The sequence below is a fragment of the Nilaparvata lugens genome, chromosome 11, assembly GCF_014356525.2.
Source record: "Nilaparvata lugens isolate BPH chromosome 11, ASM1435652v1, whole genome shotgun sequence".
Taxonomy (NCBI): domain Eukaryota; kingdom Metazoa; phylum Arthropoda; class Insecta; order Hemiptera; family Delphacidae; genus Nilaparvata; species Nilaparvata lugens.
In genome coordinates, this window is record NC_052514.1 from 5620218 (window position 1) to 5636792 (window position 16575).

The 16575-nt window shown below is 34.8% G+C and overlaps 1 protein-coding gene across 1 annotated transcript; it reads left to right on the top strand.

Moving 5' to 3' along the window:
• Positions 1-9084: 9084 nt before the first annotated feature.
• Positions 9085-15861, top strand: LOC120353631 (sensory neuron membrane protein 1-like). The gene is made up of 4 exons (XM_039438178.1): positions 9085-9159; positions 11791-11906; positions 12836-12961; positions 15373-15861. The coding sequence occupies exons 1-4, from the start codon at positions 9090-9092 to the stop codon at positions 15859-15861; spliced, it is 801 nt and encodes a 266-aa protein (XP_039294112.1). The 5' UTR covers positions 9085-9089.
• Positions 15862-16575: the final 714 nt, after the last annotated feature.

Here is a 16575-nt window from a genome sequence, read left to right on the forward strand (position 1 = left end):
TTTTTTTTTACAATATCCCAAGTCTCTTCAATCAACTTGAATGATTATAACAACACAAGCAGATGAATAGGTCCATTATCATAATTTTTACCCTCTCTCATATGTTGATGGATTGAGGATTATTAGATTCTATGGAAATTTTGTTGTAATAACAAAGCTATAGGCCTATATATACTGTATATATTTTTCCTCTTTCATGATTTTCATAGAACCTAGTAAAAGAGTAAGTGCGAGTTGCACAACAGCCGGTTAAATTTTAACCGTAATTAATTATTCCACGAGAACCAATCAGAGAAGCCGTCTTTCAAAAATGCCTTTTTGATTGGCTCTCGTGAAATTCATCACGGTTAAAATTTAACTGGCTGTTGTGCAATCGGGCCTAATAAGCTATCCTATTTTGACTTGAATTGGAAAGAATTAAGTTATATTAATCAGCATGAGTATTCCTCCAGCTTGGTGATCCAAGTACAAACTATACAATTTCCATCATATAAGATATTATCCTTTTTTCTCAATCTGACAGCAAAATGGAACATTAAACGAACACCGTTTGACAGTGAAGAGAGGAAGGAAAGATCTGTCGGATGTTGGGAGAATCACTCAAATCAACGGGAATACTGAACTGCCTTTCTGGAAGGGAGAATGCAACAAGTGAGAAAATATATTTTAGTAATAATTATTCAATATTCTTTAATTGCATAAATAATCAACATTTAATAGTAGTCAAACAAATAATATTCGAAAAGTAATGTTGTAAAGCATTGTTATTGAAATGATAATATTACAAACTAGCCGTCAGGCTCGCTTCACTCGCCATATCCGTCTAGCCAGGGGCTCCGCCCCCTGGACCCCCGACTGGATCGTCCAAGGATGAGATCAGCAGGCTCGCTTCGCTCGCCTGCATTTTTCATTTGAGCATTTTTATCATATGTTAGGACAATCCAGTCGTGAGTGCCATTTCGCTTTTATATATATAGATAGCCTAGAATTGAAAGGCGATCAGAAAGAAGCCTTTAAGTTTCCCTTTGTACGGTTGGAGTATTTTTCCATGTATAAACAACAGAGAAACGATTCAACCAATACTGATAGTTTTAAGTAAATCTCCCTAATCCTATGCATTTGGGTACGGGATAGGAAATACACGCATGACGAATCATCACGTCTGAATCACTGAACTGATCAACTTGAAATTTTGCTTGTAGGATTTTAATCTACCGAGGATGGTGATAGGCCTATTTCAAATTCTTCAAGTTTCAAGTTTGTAATAAGAAACTTGCGGAGCTCGGGTTACCTGTTAATTAACAATATTATTACCTACTAATGTTGTATAAAAATTCATAATTTAATTTCACATTAAATTCACAACAATACTCTTCAAGATTTTCTCAGTCATGTATTTCCGAATGGATGCTGGAATCAGAAAATTCTCTGTTGATTTTTCAGAATTTACGGAACTGATTCAACAATATTTCCACCGCACAGAAGACGAGACAATTCCAGTTTCACAGCCTACATCCCTGAACTTTGCAGGTAAAGTAGATTGATTCCGTATTTCAACTTCGAATTCAACGACAGATAGCAGCATCTGTTGAGTGACTTTCTATTTTACAACACAACAAGCTCCACCCACTCTGCTTCCTGATTGGTCAAGAGCTCGGAACGCTCTGAAACTGACCAATGTTTGGCAGTAGCTAACGAGTTACTAGTTCATAGTGATAGCTGGAGATTAACCAATTACGAAAAAAGTGATATAGATTAATTTTAATTATACATTTACAAAAGCACATTATCAAGTTAATGATTTCGAGAGGATCAACAATCCTTTATTTTTAGTTCATTTAATTTCTTGTCCATTTCTTCTTCTTCATCTTCTTCTTATTCTTCTTCTTCTCCTTCTCCTCCTGTCGCCTTCATCCTTCTTCTCTCCCTCTTCTTCTCCTTCCTCTCTCCCTCTTCTTCTCCTCCTGTCTTCTTCTTCTTCTCCTTCTTCTCTCCCTTCTTCTCCTTATGTAATATCTCTCGGACTAAAGGTTCTTCGAAATTTCTCAAGAATAATACCTGTAATCGCCTTGCAAATTGGAAAAGTCTTCCCAAATCTCTTTCACCTAACCAGAAGAGGGCGTCAAGTCTCTAAACTTCCACGAATACATGGTTTGCTTATAATATTCTGAGAAATTAATAGGAGTGAGAGGTTTCAAAGGGCAGCACTATCATATCCCACAACATAAGGGGATTAGTGCCTTCTAAAAGTGCAGAATATATGAAAATATTTTCCATCAGTTCACCAAGGTGACGGATCCTCTTACCAGTATCTTGTATGGTGAGATTCACTTACTTACTGTCAGTATTCCTCATAAATAGCCTCCACGCTTCCCATTAAGCCATCGCTGACAGATTTCAGTAAGTCTCACCATGGAAAGGTCAATAGGATTTCCGGTAAACCAATATTAAAGTGTGGTCGAGAGAGTACAAAACATAAAGAAGAAGAAGAAGAAGAAGAAGAGAAGAAGAAGAAGAAGAGAAGAAAGAAGAAGAAGAAGAAGAAGAAGGAAGAAGAAGAAGAAGAAGGAGAAGAAAAAGAAGATGAAGAAGAAGAAGAAGAAGAAGAAGAAGAAGAAGGAAAAGAAGAAGAAGAAGAAGAAGAAGAAGAAGAAGAAGAAGAAGAAAATAAATTATTGGAATAAGAGCGAGGGATGCTTGAAAACTATCAAAAACTGAAACCATTGTTTGTTCTACTTATCCGATTTTATTACGAGCTGAGTCATGTCTCTGGCATCTAATCAAAACTTTCAAGTTCTAAACTATCCACTTCATGCAGTGGACTGCTAAGGCTTATCCGTCTAATTTGAATAGAAATAAATAAAAACTTACATTATTCTCAGGGTAACAAAATTGAAAGGAATTATTATTATCCTTTCGAGATTACATCAATTCAATCGGTTTGAATCATTAGGATATCAGTCTTGAAAAATAATCACGTTTCCGATTGGATTGTTTATAGGAGGTTTATTTTTTCAACCTTCTGAAAATATCGGGACAAAGTATACCCAACAACAGAGTTCTTCACAAACGTGATAAGGACACTGAGATAATGTACACGATTTCGGAATATCGAGTGACCTGGCTGGCTCAGGTCTGGTTTTAGAATTTTCAGGTCGCAACTGATCGGAAAACAGGTCGGAACCGACGCCTTAACGTGTCCATACGAAACAATTTGAACTGATGAGAATAGTTCCTCACAATAATAGCCTTGTTGATTATCCATCTTGTTTTCAGTATTATTATAACTATTGTATTCTAATATAACTTTAAAGTAAAAAAAATACTCACATTCTTTGGTGTGGCGACCACCGTTTCGCACATTCTCAAGTCTTCTGAGTCCAAAAATGGTTTTTGGGTATTGATCTGTATGTGTGTGGGTTTATGAGTTGTGGAGCGGTATTTGCGGCTTCACACATGTAGGGTGAATCTTGTACTGAGTCAATGGTGTAGCGGCTATAAATTTTGCAATTGCGTGTGTGGACGCTGAGTGTACACCAGACTGATTGATTCACTACAAGATTCAATACAATTGTCGGAATCGCGGGAGGCCTAAACGCTCGCTCACCCTGATTCTTCTAATGACAGATTGTATAAAGCTGAAATTTTTATAAGTATGTATTCATACGCTAAACACTGAATACGGATACCTTAAATTATTACCTGTGAAGAATGAGCATACAAAATCATACAGGTCGAGCAAAAATCCCGATGTAGATAATTTACGGGACTGCGTCTCTAATAAGTTCTGAAGGATTAAAATGCGGTATTTGGACCAAATATCGTTCAGAATATACTTCGAGAACAGAGTCTTGTCGGTTTTAAGCTCTATTGTAGAATTTATATGATCTCCGGCTGCATCTGCTGTACAATTGATGTGTTCACTCCTAAGACGAGGTAGGTAACAGATAAAAGCTGATATATGAGCAGGTAAGGACAAAGAATAAATATCTCGATCTGACCCCACTCGCTACATCCACTTAGACCTGTTCCATATCCAACTTAATTCAATTATTCCAATGATCGTATTCGATCGGTTCTTGATGATATAGAACGTATCAGACACAATAATTGACAGGCTTAAGAAATAATCGAACTCAGAAAGCGAATTATCAAAACTGGAATATATTATAATAAAATATGTATTATACAGTGCAGTTTCAGAATTTGATTACAGGTTGATAATAATTTAACATTAATAGAATAGTTAAAAATTTTCTTGTGCTTCATGATACCATGCGTGATTCAACAGAATTTTACAATGATAAAATTGAACAGTTTTGAAAAAATAGTGAAAAAATGAATTATAAAAATATTTTTAAAAATGTTCGGGTCGTGGTTTCTGGCAGCGGAGGATAGCTAATCAACTACAAGTTCGTATAAGTTAAATATTGAATAAATTCTAGGCTCTTAATAACTAAAAGCGCTTGTCGGCGTGGCCAATAATTTAACGAAGAAAAAATTTATTTTTCTGCACTGAAATATTTTTCGAAGCGTAGATTGGGGCCCCTTTTAAAACTTATAACTCACGTGAATTTCCTTGGCGGTCGTGGTTTTCTTCTTTAGATCAAAAAATTGTTTGATCGGCAGCAATCCAGGCTTCGGTTTCAGCACGTGGGGAATTTTGATTTAATATCTCCTTCACCGAATTAATTAAGGATAATTTACTTTAAGCTTTTAAATTTATCGATTGATGAAAACATAAATTTACAAATAACAAATAGATTGGCCTAAAAATATCGGCTCACAAATAGAACATATAAAAATCGAACAAGAAATTTTCACAAATAGGTCTTGGTAACTATAAAGAGAGATCTGAACGGTAAGGATTTCAAAAGGGAAGTGCCGTCTTTTTTCTCTAAGCTTCTTGGCTAGACCTTGCTTCTCAGAATCTTGATGTAATAATTTGCATAAAAATTTGCCATTGGTAAAACGCTTGTGACGTAGACATGACGTCAGTGGCAAGCAGTAGAATATAATTCCTTTAATTACAATAATGATTCAATTTAGGTAATCCTTAAAACTGCTTAATCTTCTAGACATAGTTTCTCTCATACAATGTACATGTGCTAGCGTAAATGATAAGGCAGGGTTGTTGTCTGATAATAGATTAACATGTGTTGCTTTCAAACGATCACCCTTTTGGTGCTATTTCTATACACTATGATTGGCTTAGGCTTGCCAAAGAGATTTAATTACCATGTGGTTCAATTGAATGAATCATTAATAAATTAATATTCTTATACAATTTTTATTAGGTTTGAGATTGTTATAATTAATTTCTGCCGTTTTATCAATAATATAATTTCATGCTATGACCTAGTTAGTTACAATAAGACCTGATATATAATATAATTTCTTAAATAATAAATAATTTCAACGATAATACATACATTTTATTTTTTTATTTGAAATTCTTGATCCTTTATTGATAGTTTTATAATTTTTAGAGATGGTATTATATCTTACGTGAAGCCAGCATGACATTTGACAATACTTTGAATCAGTCAGCTGCGTTCGAACTGTTTTAAAACATCTGATCGAAAGTAAACAAAGGGTAACCTCAAAATCAGTGAGCGATTCATAAACAATTTGTGCTTTATTTGCAAAATAATTATAATTTTATTGAATAATTTTTTCTAGAAAATATTCAGTACAGAACGGTACTCTTATCTAATATACAGTTACTGATAAGTAAGCTTTATCGCTCGGTCGCTAACTATTCCTTTAGCAAATTCTTTCATTTTAAAAGGTAATCACAATTTCTCTCTCTTCTCATGAGATCTATTTGAAAGATTCATCACAGAGTGTATGTGCGTCTGTGTACACGATATCTCATCTCCCAATCAACGGAATGTCTTGGAATTTGGAACTTAAGGTCCTTACACTTTGAGGAACCGACTCTAACAATTTCGATCGAATGCAATTCAAGATTGCGGCTAAAATTGCGAAAATGTTGTCAAAAACAGGGTTTTTCGCGATTTTCTCGAAAACAGCTACAAAGATTTTGATCGAATCCATACCTGGAATAGTAATTGGAAAGCTCTATCAACTGCCACAAGTCCCATACCTGTAAAAATTCCAGGAGCTCCGCCCCATCTATGCAAAGTTGGATTTTAGATCACAAATTATCAGGCTCCATATGCAATTAAAACAAAAAAAATCCAGTGGAAAAGATTGAGCATGAAAATCTCTACAATTAATGTTCAGTAGCATTTTCATCTAAAATTGAAAATAAGCTCATAATTCGATAAAATGTGATTCTTCACATTGCAGGGGTTAGATCAATTATAGGTGCAATTAAGTCCATTTCAAAAAAAAAAAAAAAAAAAAACAATTATTAATATACGATCAAAAAATATTTCAATAGAAAAGTTGCCCCTATTCTGTTGATCTGTATTAATTACAGCTATTTTACTCCTTTTATCCCTTCCCGTTCTAGCAGGAGCAATTACTATACTATCAACTAATTGCAAACTGTTGGCAACTGTTGATTCTAATAAATCATTCGCTATGAAGAGATAGCAGACCTCGTGTGTCTACAGCGTTACTGTCTTGTCACCAGCTGGCTCAGATCTGTGAATAGTAGACTTGAGATGCGCGTGAACACTAGCGTCAGGTGATCAATTTTCATAACGGCAAGGAAAGTTGTGTGAGTGCACCACACCAGATTTTTACTCTAATATTTGCGTATGTAGGAGGCTCCTTTTCCCTTTTATATTATCCTTGAAATGCAAAAATTCCAAAAACCTTGTATATACGTCGCGCAATTGAAAAAGGAACATACCTGTCAAATTTAATGAAAATTTATTACCGCGTTTCGCCGTAAATGCGCAACATATAATAGTATATTTCGCACCTAGGGTCGAAAATGTACGTTCGCGGTTTTCAAGTTCGAGACGAAGTCGAGAACTTGAAGCGTTCGAGAGCCGGAAAAACATTTTTGCCCGTGTTGCAAACGCTATTTTTCGCCACACCAAAAAAAAACTTCCCAATATAGAAGAAATTGGAAAATAAATAAAATTCAAACAGCGTATTTTGATAGTTTGAATCTTGGTTATGACAACTTTCACTGTCAATTAATTTCAATATTACTAATTAATAATTTACAATAGTGACAATATTTTTATACTATTAATATTTCGAATAATTGTTTGAATTTTTATAGCTCGCGCTTTGCGCCTGGTGCAATATCTCATGGATAGATGGATGAATAGAATTTTCATTACTATTTTGAAATAATGTGATTAAAAAATTGATATAATTGCATATTTCACAGTTTTGTCTCAAAATATATCTAAAAAATTGATTGAAATTTAAATTACGGTAACTAATATAAAAAATAGCTAATAAAAGTCGAAATTCATCGACAAAAAAAATATCATTGACCGAGGTTCGAAACTAGATCATGTTTGTAATTCACTGAGCTTTGATGTATTACACCTTTACGCTCTCGGCCATTGGGTAATGTTGATTGTAGAGGCCTGTAAGTCAGGTAACGTATGTAGGCAACTATAATATAGTGTAGGCTATAGCGGCAAACTTGAAGCCGGTTTGCCGGCATTTTCACAACAAAATATTGCTCTGAAAATAGTTAAATCATAGAGAAAACATTCGAAGATTCAATCTTGAGTGGGCCTAATGTTTTCTCTATATGGTTTGATATTGAAGAAAAATTATCTAAAAGTTTTAATAATGAATTATGGAAAAATTACTAGGTATTTTTCAGTCAAGGCTGAGTTTCACCAGTAGGCTTACCTTAAACTTTAGATCTCTGCTGTATTTTCCTATTATTATTGTTGATTGTATTGCATTAAGAAGTGGAATTCGATAATAAAAAAGAAACAATTATTACTCTACCTCACTTTTAAATATTGATACAATATTATTGTACTTTGATTTCAAATTCGATTCTTCACTTTTAAATACTTGCGATACGTACCTTTCTGACAATGGACAATGCAGCCAACATTATATTGTTGAGGCTATGGAGATATCATCGTATTCTATTGTTTGATATCAAAAACACAATAATGAATATTAAATTATGAAACAGTAATTTATAAAATATATATAGACATGATACCGCGATTCACGATACATAATTATATAGATTATTGGGTTTTGGTCTGTATGTGTGTGTGTGTGGTGTGTGTGTGTGTGTGGTGTGTGTGTGTGTGGTGTGTGTGTGTGTGTGTGTGTGTGTGTGTGTGTGTGTGTGTGTGTTGTGTGTGTATGAGTGTATGTGCGTCTGTGTGCACGATATCTCATCTCCCAATCAACGGAATGACTTGTAACTCGGAACTTAAGGTCCTTACACTATGAGGAACCGACACGAACAATTTCGATCAAATGCAATTCAAGATTGCGGCTAAAATTGCGAAAATGTTGTGAAAAACAGGGTTTTTTGCGATTTTCTCGAAAACAGCTCAAAGATTTTGATCAAATCCATACCTGGAATAGTAATTGGAAAGCTCTATCAACTGCCACAAGTCCCATACCTGTAAAAATTTCAGGAGTTCCGCCTCATCTATGCAAAGTTGGATTTCAGATCACCAATTATCAGGCTTCATATACAATTAAAACAAAGAAATTCGAGTGGAAAAGATTGAACATGAAAATCTCTACAATTAATGTTCAGTAGCATTTTCACCTAAAATTTAAAATAAGCTCATAATTCGAGAAAATGTGATTATTCAATTGCAAACTGTTGGCAACTGTTGATTCTATCAAATCATTCGCTTTGAAGAGATAGCAGACCTCGTGTGTCTACAGCTTTATTGTTTCGTCACCAGCTGGCTCAGATCTATGAATAGTAGACTTGAGATGCGCGTGAAACACTAGCGTCAGGTGATAAATTTTCATAACGGCAAGGAAAGTTGTGTGTGAGTGCGCCACACCTGATTTTTCTGATTTATCATCCCAATTTTATAATGTTATCAATTTCTGTTACAGAGTTGTGAAAGGTTCCTATGTTGGGGATACAATGGTGAATGGAATCAAGGGTCAAGAGTATATTGTGAGCCTTGGCAAAGGGGGGTGAAGACCCCATGACAAGCTGTTATTGTTCCAGACCCAAAAAGTGCCCACCTGGAGCTGTGGACATCACCCCTTGTTTGGGTGAGTTTTCAAAATTTGAAAAATAAATCTATTTCTTAACCTGTTTCAAAAATTCAAAAGTTTGAAAACCATTTCTCACAATAACTTACTTTCCCCTCATTGGCTGAGTTTCATAAATAAATACTTCAAATGACTGAGTTTTTTCAAGTGCGTCATTTTTTTCTCAGTATTAACATAGAGTAGAAATATGTTAGATTAAATATAATGAGATATTGAAATTAATATATTGGAATATTAAGATATAAGATAAAATATACTAGGAACTAGCCGTCAGGCTGGCTTCGCTCGCCATATCCGTCTAGCCAGGGGGCTCCGCCCCCTGGACCCCGTCTGGATCGACCAAGAGTGAAATCAGCAGGCTCGCTTCGCTCGCCTGCATTTTTCATTTGAGCATTTTTATCATATGTTAGGACAATCCTGTCGGGGGCCAGACTAAACGTCTGGCTAAACGGATATGGCGAGCGAAGCGAGCCTGACGGCTAGTAATATAATATTCCTAGGATTGAAGTAGCAGTGCCTAATCAATTTTTCCGCGATAAATGCATTTAAATCTTCAACTTGGTGCCAACCTAACAAAGTCAACTCAACTTAATGCCAACCTGACAAAATTATTATTAAGTTAGTTGCCAGTTAACAACTGTTTCGAAGAGGTACTCTATCTAGATTATATAGTTCTATAGTAACATATGATATGGAAATTTCAATTATAATTAAGAGATTGGGAGAAGAAGAATATACATGCTAAAAGACGAACTTTAAACCCTTAAAAACAACCCTTAGAGTTAAAATATTGCCAAAAGATTTCTTAGTGCGCCTCTAAAGGGCCAACTGAACATACCTACCAAATTTGAACGTTTTTGGTCCGTTAGATTTTTAGTACTGCGAGTGAGTGAGTGAGTGAGTGAGTCAGTCAGTCAGTCAGTCAGTGAGTGAGTGCCATTTCGCATTTATATATATAGATGCTATAGATTGAGATTATGAATAAAGATATTTAGATTATTTTTGTCTCTGGTGTTACTCCACATTAGATTCCCTTTCTATGGTGAGGTTCACGTTATAATGATAGTATTCGCTTAACAATATAATGTCCTTTGTTTTATCTATCATTTGTCTATCAAAGTCTATCATTCAAAGTCTATCTTAACAATAATGTCCCTTTTTTGTCTATTATTTGTCTATCAAAGCAGATAGCGCTATCCTTTTCCAGCTCTTCAACGTTGCCAGATCGTTTTTCAACAAATGTAGAAATATAATCAATACACAAAATTTCCAATCTCAATTATGGCAAATCATGATTTTATCATTGAAAAAAAACTTCTCCACAAATAGAGTGGAATTCATTATTCCAAACAAGAATTAACAGTAGTTATTATCACATCAGATATACTGGTATCAATATCCTCTGTAGAAGGCAGGGGCAAGGCAGAGAATTGACAACGCTGTTCTCCTATCTTCCTCCACTGCCATTATAACGTTGACCTCAATCCTTTTATATTAAGTGAGCAATTTCTGTATTTATATATCCGGTTATTTTTATATCTGGCTATTTTTATATCTGGTTATTTATGTTTTACGGATCTCGAAAACTGCTCTAACGATTTTCACGAAATTTGGAACATAGTAGGTTTATGATTCGTTATAAATAAAGTGATTAGTGAGTTTTAGTAAATAAATAAATAACGAGTGAAGCTCGGTGCCCCGATATTCGTAGGTTTATGAAGATTCGATTGCACTAGGTCTCATTCTTTGGAAAACTCGCTGAACGACATTAAAAGGATAATTCATCCTTGGAAAACAGATGATAATTTCGTCGTCTCTCGATAACAGAAGATGCGTGTGCCTGTGTGTGGGAGAGAGACAGAATTATTTCCAGCTGTGAAATTTTATCTAGCTAGACAATTTAATCGATTTGATCAGCATAATCTGATTTATTGACATGACATGATAATCCTCCCAAACTAGAGTATATCATAATTTTCAAAGTTTATCATTATTTGACAATTTCAAGTGATTAGTGAGTGTTATTTTGCTATTCAATTTGGTTCGTATATAATCTAAATTATAAATTTTTTGTTTTCAAATTTTTGAACAGAAAATTGAACCTGGATTACATAACCTACTTCCTGGACTATTTATAGTGTATAAATCAAAATTCGGGAAAGAAACAGTTTTGGGCTGTGCCTATTAGCACTTCCCCAATCATTTTAGAGAATTGTGTTCGGTTTATTAAAAGTAAATAAATAAATAACTAGTGAAGCTCGGTGCCCCGATATTAATTATTAAGCCAGTTACACACACATCGATTTTTGTTCGTTCGATATTTTGCGACTTTTTAGAAAAGATTAGATGGAATTATTGACAAACACCATATGTTTAATAGAATTTAAAAGGACGGCAAAAATTGTCCAAATTAAAATCGATGCGTTTGTAGCTAGCCTTTTTTAAAGGCTTGCCAATTCCCTTTTTGTTCTATTTAGACTATTGTTTATCAGTTTATATTCATAATTTGTCAGGGCTTTTGAATACCAATATTGAATTCAAAAATAGTATAATGATGAATATTTTTGGCAGCACTTATAAATGTATTATATAAAATTCTCACTAATGGAATTTTGGTTGATTTTCTCTCAGGTGCACCACTCACTGCAACCTTCCCACATTTCTTTGATGCTCCCGAGTTCCAAAACGATGTGATTGGTCTAAATCCAGACAGAGCCAAACACTCCACCTATGGCATATTACAAGAGGTAGGTGATTTCCAAGGAGAGTATGCAGTCCCTATATACAACACCTTTATACTATCCTTGGGTAATTTCAACATAAGTATTGATTTTCAAGAAGTTCTGTCTATAAAATCCAACATCATTCATAAATTCGATAATCAATCTCTTCTTCAGCCTTCCGGCAGTCGCGCTGTTGTAAAAAGTACAACAGTGTCAGTTTTTTTTTGCTACACGAAACTATTGAATGGTGTGGTGTCAGTGAATGAGTCACCTTTGCATTCCAAAACGTGCTCCCCCATCACTCCACTGAGTTGCAGTATAAACCGAGCAATGGTTCAGTCTTTAGGTGCCATTTAGTCGCGACAGTGCATAAGATAGGGAAAGACTGTATACGGGGACTGTAAACGAACCAATAACACAGAATTGATGGCTTTGCTTGATGTACCTTATTGGGCTATGAAAATGGTAATCATCCAAATGTTCATAGGCGTAAAATAATCAAAGATGATGGAAAAAGTAATTATAAAATTAATTAATATGTTTTGACAGTAAACAGAGTACATATCACTCGGAAAATTGGATGTTGTACAAAATACAACACGCGACTGCTCGTGTGATTGAGAAGAGCGCCACTACCGGAAGGTTAACTTATTGTTCAATAAGTTTATCAGTGGATAAGTGTCATGTTATCACCTAAGCTCACTCTGTTATCACCTTATTACAATTATCTATTTAATCTCTCTCAGAAGTGAGAAATGAAGAATACAGTAATTGTAGATCTATATTGAAACTATGATTGAAGTATAAGTGAAGTTATTTGAATCGATAAGTAGTGAACTTGACACATTGGTTGATTAATAATATCAATTATTGAAACAATACTTAATCGAAGGGTGCGGTATATTATTCTCATCTAATTTTATTGAATTTATTCTGTCTTTCTCTTATTGCAGGCAAGTGGTGTTCCTCTGCGTGGAAGACGCCGAGTTCAAATAAGTATTGAGTTGAAAAAAATTCCTTACGTCGGAGTCACCAGCAAACTGAAAGGGTACATGTGTCCACTGCTATGGATTGAAGAGGTGTATTATCTTTCTCTACTCACTCTTTCATTCTCTCTCTTTCCAGCACTACCGTCATTCAATGTAAATTAGTGTATAAGCCAGTAAATATTGTAACATAGGCTACATAACTACAGAAGTCTAATCTAATCTAATATAATTTCTCTCTCCATCTGTCTCCCTCTTTGTTTTGACTTCCCCTTCCTTTTTCTTTTCCTCATTTTTCTTTTCTTCTCTCCTCTTTCGCTTTCCATTTTTATTTCTTTGCCTCTTTTTCCCATTGTTCTATTGTTACTCTTCCTTCCAAGGTTTATTAGATTTGGAATCAGTTACAAGCGAGAATATAGTTGATCCATTCTACTATAAGACTATAATAATGAGGCTTCTATAAGGCTGGAACGGTAGAACATACACGCATGTTCATCATGAGGCTTAATACAACATAAATAAGACAACCGATGACAATTAATTAAATACTGGAAAATTACAAACTATAGTCATGAAAAATTATTTAACCTCAAATAGAGCAGAGAAGAAAAAATAAACAACAAAAAATCGGAGATACAAAAACATAAACTCAAAAAATTTCGCTCAAAGCCTTTCCCTGTGATGGCACAGCATTGTATGACGGCATGTGTACGATGCATGCCATACCATTAGTTGTTATCCTAAGGTTTTTACAATACATTTTCAAGATAGACTAACATTTTTCTGTAAGAGCTGGCCTGCAAGAGCATTAGACTGTACAGTCGAAAATGTCCGGCAAAACGTAGGCCTAACATTAGTGGCTGTCCAAAGACAGATCATCAACGCGAAACAGTGAACAGTACTTCTATTTCTTCTTCTCCTAATGCTTTACTGTGATTGGCTATCAGCTTTGAAGTGACTCCTCCCAAGTGCTCTTTCAACTTTCTCCAGCTGCTCTCCCATTGGCTGAGCTTCGACGTGCATTCATCATTCGCCATTCCGTGATTATAGAGAACCGCCATTTCAAAGTCAATTTTGAGCTTCCTCTCCTTCTAACTTCTTCTTCTTACTATTAGAATATCAAATTCTTCTTACTTCTTACTTTTGATTCTTTATATTTATTAATTTTTAGGTATATATTTTCCTTATTATAATATTCCAACTACAATTAATTGACTTGATAATCAAAATTGGATAATATTGTTTTTATGTAAGAATGGATAAAGTGAGGTCCACGTTATGATGGCAATGTTTGATTAGGAATGGTATTGCTATCCTTGTCTATCATTCAACAAAGCGGATAGCGCTTTCTCTTTCTCGCTATGCTTTGTTGCCAGACCGTAGTTTAACAATTAAGAATCAATAATTAATTGAAAAAAAATATTTCATCTTAATCATGAGAATCCATTATGAAATTATTGAAAAATATAATTTATTGCTTAATAAAATAATTATAATATTGATTATTTTAAAAGAGATTGAACAGTTAATTACCTTAAAAACATCAATAAGCCTGTATCAGCTACCGTGAAGAAGGCATTGACAAGACAGTGAGGTACGACAACGTTGTTCCCCTATCTGTCTCCACTGCTATTATAACGTAGACCTCACTATGATGTTATTTATTTATTTATTACATCCCGGAATCACAATATTGAATGAATGATTGGGTGAGAGTCAACAGGTTAAACCCAAAACTGTTTCTCTCCATAATTTCGATGAAAATAGTCCAAAAAATGAGGTGGTTATGTTGAAAAATGAGATCACTCTGGTCAACGAAACTTTTGTTGTAGGAATGAAAAACAGATAGTCTTGTGCTTTTAGTCTTGTGGAATTATCGAAAAATATAATTTCTTGCTTGTACAGTTGATAATACATCGATAAACCTGTATCAGCTACTGCTGTCTATAGAATGCATTGACAAGACAGAAAGGTTCGAAAACGTTGTTCCCCTATCCTTCTCCACTGGCTTTATAACGTGAACCTCAATATAGTGTTATTAATTCATTTATCACATTCCAGAATCACAATATCAAATGAATGATTGGGAGAGAAAGAGAATCAATATGATGAACCCGAATCTGTTTCTCTCTCTTATTTTGATAAAAATAGTCCAAAAAATGAGGCTATGTTGAAAAATGAGTCATCACTTTGGTCAACGTAATTTTTGTTGTATAAAAAAAACAGACTGTCTTATGCTCAAGTTCTTTATCGTGGGAATTCGTTACAAGGAGAAATGCATCAACACTTTCAGTTCGTGCTGCTAATTAGATTATGTGACGCATGATAGCCTAACCGAGTACCTCTAATTCATCCTGTAATTCATCTAATAAATGGATAGAATAGAATGATTCTTCTATTTGAAGACGTGGTGAGGTTTGAATGAAAGTATGGCTCTACTCATAGTGAATAAATACATTTTGGGAAAAATCTATCAATCTCACCAATTTGTTAATTATTTCCAGGCATTCGACTTGGAGGGCGACCTTCTCAGCATGGTGAAGTACCAGCTAGTTCTCGGTCTAACCGCTATGAGCGCTGTGAAATGGGGCCTTCTCATCTTAGGAGCAGGACTCTCGATTTTCGGAGGCGTCGGAAAATTCATGAACGGTCCCAACTGGAAGAAAATGGGTCGAGAAAACTCCCCTCAAAACCCACCCGATTTACCGACAGTAGAAGATGGCAGCAACAAAAGATACCGGAATCTCCAAGACCCAAAGATGGAGCAACAATCTAGATCTATAATGTTCTACAAAGAAAAGTTTAGGAAAGCAGATTCCTCTATCCAAACAGAACCGTTGTTTTTTGCTGTGGAGAACGGGAGAAACCTACAACCTCAGAAAGTTAATATTGAGGATAGACCTACACATAAATTCGGACACGACCCTTCACAAACTATAATACCGTGTATAGTACTGAGGTTGAACCTGATTATCAATCACAACCAATACTAGACAACAATCGAAAAGTGATTAAATCGAGGATAGATAGTCCTGGGAATGATGTAGATCAGAGGTTCCCTCTACTCAATATTGTGAATAACGATGAGGTATATGGATCTCAAGGTTCAAGACAATATAAATCGGATGGAATGAACTACGAAGTCAGGAATCAGGAGATTATGAGAGAAGGAAAACTATGTAGATCGATTGTTGAGGACTACAATCCCAAAAATAAAGGAGCTATGAGAGAGTCTATGAGAGAAGGAAAAGTATATAAATCGAATGTTGAGGACTACAATCCCAAAAATAAAGGAGCTATGAGAGAAGTGAGTCGATATGAGTCAAATGGTGAGAATTATTATCGAAACAATCAAAATATTAAGAGTATAGGAGAGCAGTGTGAAACAGATTATGTAAGATATGATCTCAAAAATCAGGAGATTATTAGAGGAGGAAAACAATATACGAATGAATCGAATGGAGAGAGCTACAATATCAGGATTCATGAGAACAATATTATGAGAAAAGGGGAACAATATGGATTGAATGATGTGGGCTACGATCTCAGAGATGAGAAAATTATGAGAGAAGGAAAACAATATACAGCAAATTATGTTCATAACTATGATTTTCGAGAACGGGAGATTTTGAATGAAAGAGCCAAACAGGGTAGATATCATAATGATGTGGATTCTCGGAATAGAGGTATCATGAAAGAAGAAACGA

Coding starts and splice junctions, on each gene's coding strand:
- LOC120353631 (XM_039438178.1), top strand. CDS start 9,090: ATGACAAGCTGTTATTGTTCCAGACCCAAAAAGTGCCCACCTGGAGCT. Junction 9,160..11,790: donor GGACATCACCCCTTGTTTGG/GTGAGTTTTCAA, acceptor ATTTTCTCTCAG/GTGCACCACTCACTGCAACC. Junction 12,962..15,372: donor CACTGCTATGGATTGAAGAG/GTGTATTATCTT, acceptor AATTATTTCCAG/GCATTCGACTTGGAGGGCGA.